Below are 11,235 nucleotides of genomic sequence, written 5' to 3'. Positions count from 1 at the left end.
ATACTAAAAAAGGAAAGAGAAACAAATTCTTATACATTATTTTGCGAAAGGAGGAATTTAGGTTTATATTTTTTATTTTTTGAAAAAATAGAAATGAAATTATTAAATTGTGAGCCAAGACTCAAAAGAGACAGGGTGGCATAATCTGAAATATTAGATCAACATGAAGGGCAAATCTATTGACATGTCATATTCCCTTCATCTCATCTTATTCTCGCTTTTTCTTTTTTGAGTTCTCCAACCTGAGACTTTATTATTAATATTATTATTATTATTATTTTTTTTGTTTTTATATGTTTTTTTGTTTTCTTTTTCCTCTCTCTTGGCTTTTGACCGTTGCTTTTCTCAGCGTCTCTCCTTTCTCTCTCTCTCTCTCTCTCTCTCTCTCTCTCTCTCTTTGATCAAGCTCTTCCTCTCCATTTCTTATTCCCGCCCGCCATACCAGGTGAGCTTCACCACTGTAATCCATTTCTTAGCCCATTTTGCTTTTCTTCCTCTTCTGATTTAAATTTGACGTTGAACATTTGTAGAAAACAACCAATGAAAAATAGATTGTTTGGAAAATTCTTATGTTTTAATCTCTCTGTTTTCTTTTTCTCTTCAGTCTCAGGAAAATCTGTAGCATTTGATTGATATTTTCCTATCTTGAGAGGGAAAAAATAATGGATTCAAAATTTCAATATTTTTGCAAACTTGAATGATTTCATGTTTCTCAAACAGAACATGCTCTGTTGTATTTTTTTTTTCTTTATTTTTATTCTATTATATTTTTATTTGTATAGAAGGGGTTGCTTTGGTTTATTTGCCCATATGAGTCCTCTGCATATGTTTCTTCTTTTATCCACTTTTCTGTTGCACAGCTTGTTTTACACAATCTTAGAGTTTTTGGTTCCTTTTTTCTTTTTCTTTTTCTTTTTTTTTTTTTTTTTGGGTGGGGGTGGTGGTGTGTGGGAATGTGTGTGAAATTTCATCCTTTCCAATATCATACATTTCATTTTAGTGTCTTTCTTTTTTCCCTTGGGATATTTCAAGAGAGTATTTAATTCAAATACAAAATTTTTTATGAATAGGTTTTCATTTATTTTAACATTTTCTCTATGTTTCCAGTTCTAGTCAATGTAACTTGTCCTTTTTTTTTTTTTTTTTTTTTTTTGGCTTTCTTTCCATTGGACGCGTTTTTATATTTTCCGCTTACCTTAAAGTTGAAACTGAAGATTATCACATATACATTAAATTGACTATCATTTCATTTTCTTGGATTATTAAGCTTTCACTTATATTTTTAATATTTTTGGGAACCCCTAATTATTTTTGGCAAACACTACAAAATCCCATGTTGTACTCTATATTCATGCAATTTTGCAAGCTATGCTATTGTTCAAAGTTCTGTGAAATCTTTCTTTTTTGTTTTATTTTGAAGACGGTTTAGTCCTTTGTCTTCTTGGGTTTTGGGAAATTTAGAGAGTAAAGAATCTAGTTTTCCTATAACTGAGCAAGTCTTAGCTGTTCTTAAGACTCTTTTTTGACTTTAAGTAAAAAGAAAAGAACCCAGATCTTTGAATGATGGTTTTCTCTAAAAATATAATATAAGAGAATTTTAAGTCAATAAATTTGATTACTTTCATATTGATTTCTTATGAGATTCTTTCTCTTCTTTGTTTCTCAGTTGTCATTTATGATAATTCTACATCTTTAACTCAAGCTGTCCAACTTCTTTTTTAACTTTTGGTCTGCTTCCTCAGTCCTCATTAGCCTTATGAATCTGGCAAGAAACACAACAAAGTATCCTTGTGATTTTGGTTTCAACTCGAGCCTGAAAAATTCGTAGAGTGGAAGATAAAAAGGTGAAGAGGGAAGTGCGAAATGGGATGTACCACATCAAAGCTGGAAGATGAAGAAGCAGTTCAGCTTTGTAAAGATAGAAAGAGATTCATCAAACAAGCTGTTGAGCAAAGAACTCGATTTGCCTTGGGACACCTAGCTTATATTCAGTCAATGAAAAAAGTGTCAGCTGCTCTACGTGATTATATCGAAGGAGACGAGCCTCGTGAGTTCTTATTGGATTCATTCATAACCCCACCTTACACACCTATAAAGAAAGCAAGTCCTGGTTTTATATCAATCTCACCAAAACCCTTCTCAAAGCCACAAATCCAATCAGAATCCAATTCAACCTTGAAAGTAAATTATCTAAGATCAGGTGGAAATCCAGCAATTTCGGTTGAGGAAAGACCTCAATCACCGGAAACAGTTAGAGTTGAAGCTTACTCTCCAATCCACCAGTATGGGATGGATGGTTTTTTCACAACGCAAACCCCACCAATGAATTCTTCAATCTTTTCTTATTCCCCAGTTAATAGACCCAACATTCCTCCTCCTTCACCTCAAACTTCTCAATGGGATTTCTTTTGGAACCCATTTTCATCATTGGACTACTATGGCTACTCCACTCGGAGTAGCCTTGATCACATTGTCATGGATGATGATATCAGAGGACTAAGGCAGGTCCGAGAAGAAGAAGGGATTCCTGACTTGGAAGAAGATGAAATTGAACAAGAAGAATCAAATAAAAAGGCAAGTGTAACAGATGAACGAGCTAAAATTAATCCCAACTGCAGTGGGGAAGAAGTTATTGTTGAAGATGTTAATGATGATGAGGATGAGGATGAGGATGATGATGATGATGATGATGATGATGATGACTGTGATGATGAGGAAGTAACAGATACTGGAGCTGAAATTGAGCATGAAGGAAATGGAGTACAATCAAATGGAAGAACACGCATAGAGGTATCACGAGCTCAAGCCATAAGACAGGTTGACAATGTTAAGCAAGAAATGGCTGTTGGTGGTCAAGAAGCCAAGGATGAAACACCAGGTTTTACTGTTTACGTAAATCGAAGGCCTACTAGCATGGCAGAAGTTATCAAGGATCTAGAAACTCAGTTCATGACTGTTTGCAATTCAGCCAGTGAGGTCTCAGGGCTTTTAGAGGCCAGCAGAGCTCCATACTCGTCCACTTCCAGTGAACTCACAGGTTTTTGCACCTCCTTTTTATTATCAAATTCCTCTCTTTCCATTTGCATTTTGGATAATTTATTAACTGAGCTTCTGAAAAAAGAGCAAAACAGTAGTATAATTATCAGCAGTTGGCTGTACATATCTTGTCTGTAGTAATGTTTATAGCCTCAACCACGAATACACAAGGGTAAATGAAAAGGTTTTGTAGTCTTATGTTGCCTTTTCTATGTAAGAAAGTCATTAAAATCATATGCAAAAATGCTTTTCATGGAGGTCACTTTTGCGTTCTACTTTTCATGGAGGTCATTTTGTTTCTGTTTTTGGTTGGAACCTATCATTTGATAGTTGGAACTTTTCATTTGATAGTTTTATTCTTTTGTTGCAGGGATGAAGATGTTGAACCCAGTAGCTCTGTTTCGTTCAGCTTCATCTCGTTCGTCCTCATCAAGATTCTTAATTAATTCTTCAAGCTCTAAAGATGAAGATGATGAAAGTAGCAGTGACTTCTCTGAGGAAACCTGCATGTTTTCTGGTAGTCATCAATCAACATTGGACAGATTATATGCCTGGGAGAAGAAACTCTATGACGAAGTTCGGGTATAGTTCTAAAACCCCACCACAGAATTTTATACAGTCACTAATATAATCTGCTAATCATTAATGAAAGAGAAATTAGTTTTACAATAGCAAGCAAAAAAGGCATCCGACAAATGAATAAAAAATTAGTTTCAACTTTATTATTCTTTAGAGTTGAAAGCAAAGAAAACAATCATATTTATGTTTACTATTCTATGAGTTATACTGGTTGATTAATTAATTCTTTACTTGAACAGTCTGGAGAACGGGTTCGAATTGCATATGAGAAGAAATGTAAGCAACTTAGAAACCAGGTTGTCAAAGGAGATGACCCAACTGCTGTGGAAAAAACAAGAGCATCCATAAGAGATGTGCATACCCAGATAAAGGTTTCAATACACTCGATCGAAGCTATTTCAAAAAGGATTGAAACTTTAAGGGATGAAGAGTTGCAGCCTCAACTATTAGAACTGATACAAGGGTATATGTCAACTTCTCCCTTAGATCCTTTTTTCCCATGCTGCATGCAATTAATTAACATCGAACTTAGAGAATTTTCAGCAAAAGTTCAAAGAAGAAAAATGCTTATTAAACTTAAGTCTTTGATCTTATGGATTGTTTTAACAATGCAAATTATTCCTTTGGAAACTGACTCCAGGTTAGCAAGAATGTGGAAGGTAATGGCAGAGTGTCATCAAACACAGAAGCGCACCTTAGACGAAGCCAAGCTTTTACTAGCAGGCACACCTTCAAAGCTAGATGCTAAGAGAAGACATTCATCCATGTCAGTAACCGATCCACACAGGCTAGCCCATTCGGCTGCCAATCTTGAATCAGAGCTGAGGAATTGGCGAGCCTGTTTCGAGTCATGGATTGCTTCTCAAAGATCCTATGTGCATGCATTAACAGGATGGCTCCTTCGTTGTGCGCGGTCTGAACCTGATACATCAAAGCTACCGTTCTCTCCTCGAAGGTCCAGTAGTGGAGCTCTTCCCATCTTTGGATTCTGCATACAATGGTCACGGATTCTTGATGCCGTCTGTGAAAAGCCAGTGCTGGAAGGGCTGGATTTTTTTGCAGCCGGGATGGGGTCACTCTATGCACAACAGCTTAAAGAAGATTCCCGACGTGTTCCTGTTGGTTCCAGGAGATTTTCGTCAGGATTCCATGAAGAAGACAGTGAGAAAATGGAAATGGTTGAGGTTGGACAGGTAGAAGAAGTAATGACTGCAGAGAAAATGGCTGAGGTTGCCATAAGAGTGCTCTGCGCTGGAATGTCAGTTGCTCTGAGCTCACTGACTGAGTTTGCTATTGGTTCTGCTGAAGGATACACTGAACTTGTTAACCAATGGGAAAACGCCAAGCGGCCACGTGTCTCAAGTGGGATCGCAACATAATCATGTGGAATATTCTGGGGTAGTTTAGCTATGGGGGAACGAATCAATGTAATTACAGATATGTAGGATAGAGTTTTTGTCTTTCCCCTGTTCTTATATTTTACTTGGCTTTGAGATGGTTGACTGATCTCTGAGAAGTATAGAAGAAAACTAGAGGTCACAAACAAAGTGTTAGTGAGAGTCTGAAATAGGTTGTAAATCTTGAAATTTTCAGGTTTAATTTCTTAATCCGTCCATGTAGCTTCCTTCATCCAAAGCCGTACAGGTTCTGAATTGCATGTATAAAAGTATCTTTTACGGGCTTAAATGCAGGTTTATATCAAACTCATTTTGAGGGCTGTACCAGAGAGAGAGAGAGAATGTCACTGAAAATATGTCACTGGAAATCAGCATCTTCTTTAATCTTCCCAGTCCACCTAAATTTCAATCCAAAGGCTCAAACCAACCAGTCATAAAATTTAAGCTCAATTTTTCTTGCAAAAACATTGAAGAACATGAAAGTCAATCAGCATAGAGTCTTGCGACTTTTTTTTCTCTTAAATTTTTTTGTCGCTTGTTAATCATTTCCCAGTTACTTGGGCATAATATTTAATTCTTAAAAATAATCACGGGCTCCAATTCTATGAAATCACTACTTCAGAAACTTGCATCAGACAAATGAAGCCCAATACCTGAAATATCAATTTTTGGAGGTTCAGTCTTGGTAAATGCAAACAAACTGCATGCACTACAAATACAAGGAATATCTCTCCTAACCACCCAAAGTGGGTGTAATTTCATCTATTGCATAAATCATGTAATCTAATAATTTCTTGTGGACCTTTTATTCTCAAAATTTCCATCATGTTACAAAAATGAAAGAACAGATAAAATCATCCTATTGATGAAAGAACCAAATGCTCCTATCCAAAATGTCATTTGGTGTAACGAGAGTTTGTCTTAGTTGTTTTACTCATAACTCTCATCATCATCATCAAGCTCAACTTCAACATCATCAGGTCTACCCATAAGAGTGAGGAAAAGTAGAACCGAAACGAGCTGTGTTACCACAAAATATTTGGCTCTTCTTCTAAAAGTTTTCTCCTCCTTTGTTTTTTCTCTTTTGGGTTTAGTTTTGGGCTTAGAACCTGGACAAAATAAATATACATTGTAAATATGAATGCCCAAAATCAATTAAAATTGTCAAGTGTCAGATGAAACGAGTTAAGTCACATGATAGCTGATACAGAAGTTTCATAAACAGAAGTAACTAGTTAGATAAAAATTATTTATCTAAGAGAATATATAATTATGAATTGCACACCAGCTACCAAATTTTACAAAGTGACCTAATATGGAATCTTGCTTCATATCCTAGCTTTAAACACTCAAAACTTCTATTTATAAAATGCTAATGAAAAAGTTAAGTTTGTTAAGGTATTTACAATGCAATATAAAAAATATTTTAGAAAAAAAATTGATATGATTGGACCAAGCTCAGCATTATCCAAACAAACATGTTAATTTCCGGAACACCCATGGAAAAATTCACAAATTATTGGCAAGATAGTTTAACATCTTACCAAGACATTACATTGTCAGCCAATAAATCCCAGTTTATGTATTTCAGTAAAGCAACCAAAATCAGTACCATTCAATATTTGATAAATACCAAGGACATGGTCTGGCTTGCTGAAAAAAACAAACCATAATAAATCCAAGGAAATTGCAGGTAGTATCTGAAATTTTAAGCATCTTACTCCATTTTGGAGGACCTCTTCTTGGGGCAGATGATGAGGATTCTGCATGAAAATGGGGGACAGAAGACGAAGAACTAGCATCTACAAACTCTGTCTTCAGCCTTTCAGCATATTTTACAAGGTTATCATGCTCTAAGAGTTTGCTCCGCAGTAATGATGTTTCCTGAAAGTGCATAGATGCAGGAAGAAGGATAAAAAAAACCAACTAATAGTAATAAAAATTTATCCACAGGGCCCAATGCCACAACCAATGGATGCCAGAAATAAAACAAAACAGATATTTGAATTACAAATCTTTTCCAGCTCAAGGTTAAAATGTTATAAATAAATTTCATATAACATTTTCAGCATTTCACATCCAACAGAAGGGAGGAAATAAAGAAAATATTTTAAAAAACATTTAGATTCAACAGATCAACATCTTTACAATGTGTCTTTGAAAGAAGTTTGACTGAGGTCATCACTATACCCAGAGTTACAGACTCCTAGTGACTGACGTGAACTAAAACCCAAAACTGGACCATGTTCGATAAAAGTAAAGGTCATTTTGCATTTCTAAATGACACCATCTATATCCCTTCACTTTTTTCAACTCATATCAAAAACCCAATCTCATCGTATCTCCTTTAACCAAAAGGTCTCGTAGCTCTCTAACATTTATTTTCCATAATCATGTCCTAAACCAGCTCAGTATATCAGGAATTTAAAGGTTACTGTTCTCTGTCCATTATACATTAGAATAAACAGTTTTACCAGATAAGCACCTCCACATACTAAAATTTAGTATATGAAATGGAAATCACTATATGTCATATGGAAATCACTATATGTCATATATAATGGCACCTCATATGATAGATTTCAAATCCTAAAACCAACATTAATAGGAGATATGACGGAGGTACTTCTAGTATTCTGCCAAACGAAAGTGTAAAAGGTTGAGAAAATTTACAAGTTTAAAACTCTGCATTAAGTTAAACATACTTGTCTGAATAAATGAATATTATATTCATAGTATACAGCATGTGTACATTGGTGATACAGAATTTTGTGTACAAAGTCTTACTTTGCCTACTTGATCCAGAACTAGAGAAGGAGAAAGACAAGAGAGAGAATGATAAGAAATTAGTAGAAAACCAAAGGTAGGATAATAAGAAATTAGTACAAAAAAAACCTAAGGGAAAAATACAGACTGTAATCAAACCCATAGGCAGTCTGTCAAATTAGGTCAACAATAAGCATGTTTGAGAATATATCTAATAAAGAAACTAAATAAAACCATAAATAATTATAAATAATAAATCATAAAATGAAAACGAGGTCTAATTATTTAATTACTACATCCACACCTAAAATAGATTTGCATGCCCATATCACAAATTCACAATTTTCATCACCACAACTGCTACATTGCATGGTATTTTCCTGATTTCATACTTTGCATGACTATTTTTCTGATTTCATATGGTATCATACTTAGTGTGGTCCATTCATATAAGAATAGTAGTTAAAGAAAGCAATAGCAACTTAATGCAGTTCCTTGACAAGATAAATTGAGTGTCAATTTGGAAGACTATATTACTTGAATTCATGTCCAAGCATATGAAGAAATTTTCTAAATTAACCAATAAGAATTTAACAGTCAATGACAATAATATCAACTGCAAATTTCTTAAGATGACTCACTGGTAAAACTTGAAGAGTAATAAGTGTCTGCCCAAGAAAGATAGCATCCAAACTTGATGGCCTGTACAAAACCATAATTCAGGTAAGTCACTTCTCATTATAACTTCACATTTTATAAATAAAAAAAATTCCCAAAAGTTCACTAACTTATTTTAAAAGGAATAAATATCCATAACAATGCACTGGAAGAAGCACCTGTTTTCAAAGAAAAACTTCTGCTCGCCAAGCCTAGTTGACAGAGCTCCATATGCAATGTTTGCTTTTCTGTAGATCTGTTCATCAACAGAAGACCTATATAATTTGAAGCATAATATTTCAAGTAAAGCATATAAAACAAAGGTTAAAAATTTCCTCTAGGGAACGACCAGTAATGCACTAAAAAATCATAATTGAAAAACATCTTTATATATATATGTGTATATATATGGAGAGAGAGAGAGAGTGAGGACCTCTTCCTCTTTTTGCTCAGCATTGTCTTTAGTAATTCCAAGTTGCTGCTTTACATTGAAAATTTGCTTGAACAATAGCATCTTTCCTATCGGCCATGGGAGATCTGAATAATAAATCTTCTCAACAGAACCACCATCACTTCCCACCCAGAGTTCATACACGAGTGCATCTGCAAGCCAGGTGCTAATCATTGCAGTTAAAGATATCCATTCTGGGACTGAATAAAGCTCAATGTCCAAATCAACAATGCCATCCCCCTTTAGTCGTTCAATGACCCCACCTTTTTCATTATTATAGGCCACATAATCACCAGACTCAACATAAGGAATTCGATCTGACATAGAAAACAACAAAGATCAGCATAATGATTACACATACCTACGTAAAATCGTACATGCTCACAGAAACTTGCCTATATGCACAATTAGATTTGAATTGAAGTATACTGGTAGAAGGGAACAATGGTCACTGAAAGTAGCCACTTAGAATAAGCAACTCAGAATGCCATGTGTGATAATAAGTAGCAGTGAAACAAGAAAAATAAAATTCTGAGGATATGACAATGTTTGAGGAGTCTTACTAGACAACAAAATCAAGAGCAAATCAATGAATTTCTATCAGCAATGTTTTTAGTAGGATACTAGTAACTTGGAGAACCTAATATTAAAAGTATCCATCTCTCAATCCAGGGAAGATCCATCTCTCAATCCAGAGAAGATTCTAAGGTTCCTAACTCACCGTAGTTTCTTGTAAACTTACAGAACCTAAAATTTTAAGTATCCATCTGTCTCAATCCAAATAAGATTCTAAGTCACTGTACAGTAGTTTCTACTTTCTGAATTTTAGCCTTCTACACTCAAACTAAATAACAGTGGAATGAAGTCTTGAACTGCTTCTACTCATTTTTATTCACCTCTTAATTATTACAATAACGGTAATTGTGCATATGAGTGAGAACGCTAATATTCTAAACTAAACAAAGCCCTCTTGAATTGATAAACAATCCAGAAATCTAACTAAACTTCAGTATCATGTCCCAAGTGCCAAGTTATGCACAATTCCAATTATGTAGTTTTTTTTTTTCCCCCTTCAAGATTAAAACCCAAAAAAAAAAAAAAAAAAATTTTGAGTGCATAAATTTAATAAATAGTATGTGAAGCTATTTATTTAGACCAAAATAAAATAAATACTGAAAAATAACCTAGCTTCTACAAGTATTGACGAAAAAAATAAATAAATAAACTACGATATCCAGGTATAAGCATAATGATTAATTACAATTCAGATTAGCTAACATATAAATCTGAAAATCAAGCAAAAATCCGAAATCAGAACTTGAATAGTAAGCATTAAATCCAGAATCCAAACATCAAGTGACAGTCAACTGAATGAATGATTTCAAGCTAATTCCTATAACATTCTAATAGAAAATTCTAGTTACCCACAAAAAAATTAAACATCAGCAAAACTTGGATAAAAACCAAACTCGAATAAAAAATAAAAACAGAACCCCAAAATAAATAAATAATAATTTAAAAAAAAAATGCAGAGGGAGAGATATTTTACCAGAGTCGGGGTATATAAGATTGAAATCCAAGTTAAATGGAAGATTTGAAAATTTAAGGTAGAAATAGGCAGGCAAGCATGAAGGGCAAGCAGTTGGGAGACCGAAACAGGGCTTTCTCACCACTAAAGTATACTCGTCTCTCTCACCCACCACTTCCTCCATTCTCTCTCTCTCTCTCTCTCTCTCTCTTTCTCTCAAACTTTCAACTTTCTTCAACAAATACACTGAGCTTGAAAAACCATAAAACCCTTTTGGGGTTTTGGGTCTGGGATTCAGAGCTATAGGGTTTGGAGCCTCGGAGGTGGAGCCGTGGAGAGCACAAAGTGGGTATGGGTTTTTGGGTATTTTGGTTATTATTTTGGACAAACAAAAAAACCTGTTAAAAAAAAAAATCAATTAATAAATTCAAAACTATAAAAGATTAAAAATAATAATAATAATAAAGCTACAAAAAAAATATAAAAAAATCAGGTGAAATATTTTAAATCATTGTAATTCTTATATAATTTTGTTATTCTTATATAATTATGTTAAACTTTACAGAATATCGATAAAATTATGCTAAGAAATCTAATCGTAATAGATATAGATCGATGGTTTTGGGGAATTTTTATACATTATAATATAAATAAGCTGTATAATCTAATCACTAAAAATAATTTTGATATATTAGAAACCTATATTTTAGTTTTAAGTGATTAATAAAAATTATAATAGCATGTGTCAAATCAGTTGCATATGTTTCCAACAAATTATAACTCTAAATAAAGTATGTATCCATATATATATATATATATAT

The 11,235-nt window shown here is 33.9% G+C and overlaps 2 protein-coding genes across 3 annotated transcripts; one reads left to right on the top strand and one right to left on the bottom strand.

The window, feature by feature from the left end:
* The first annotated feature begins 300 nt into the window (after window positions 1–300).
* On the top strand, window positions 301–5,244 carry LOC107409450 (protein ROLLING AND ERECT LEAF 2). Of its 2 annotated transcripts, none has more exons than XM_048477824.2 (5): window positions 301–445; window positions 1,743–3,037; window positions 3,407–3,618; window positions 3,855–4,078; window positions 4,256–5,244. In XM_048477824.2, exons 2-5 carry the CDS (start codon window positions 1,864–1,866, stop codon window positions 4,992–4,994), a joined length of 2,349 nt encoding a protein of 782 aa, XP_048333781.2. In that variant the 5' UTR covers window positions 301–445; window positions 1,743–1,863; the 3' UTR covers window positions 4,995–5,244. The 2 variants fall into 2 exon arrangements, with proteins under 2 accessions (XP_048333781.2, XP_060675049.1); XM_060819066.1 differs by having other exon boundaries at window positions 344–445; window positions 1,667–3,037.
* A 408-nt stretch (window positions 5,245–5,652) lies between these two features.
* On the bottom strand, window positions 5,653–10,796 carry LOC107421027 (mitochondrial outer membrane import complex protein METAXIN). The gene is made up of 6 exons (XM_048477827.2): window positions 10,436–10,796; window positions 8,869–9,203; window positions 8,615–8,691; window positions 8,420–8,480; window positions 6,734–6,896; window positions 5,653–6,121 (listed from the first exon to the last, which is right to left on the bottom strand). The coding sequence occupies exons 1-6, from the start codon at window positions 10,596–10,598 to the stop codon at window positions 5,943–5,945; spliced, it is 978 nt and encodes a 325-aa protein (XP_048333784.2). The 5' UTR covers window positions 10,599–10,796; the 3' UTR covers window positions 5,653–5,942.
* Window positions 10,797–11,235: the final 439 nt, after the last annotated feature.

Source organism: Ziziphus jujuba, chromosome 1 (genome assembly GCF_031755915.1).
Source record: "Ziziphus jujuba cultivar Dongzao chromosome 1, ASM3175591v1".
In the NCBI taxonomy this organism is placed as follows: Eukaryota; Viridiplantae; Streptophyta; class Magnoliopsida; order Rosales; family Rhamnaceae; genus Ziziphus; species Ziziphus jujuba.
Note: the sequence above shows the minus strand (reverse complement) of the source record. Positions and strands in the feature narration are given on the sequence as shown.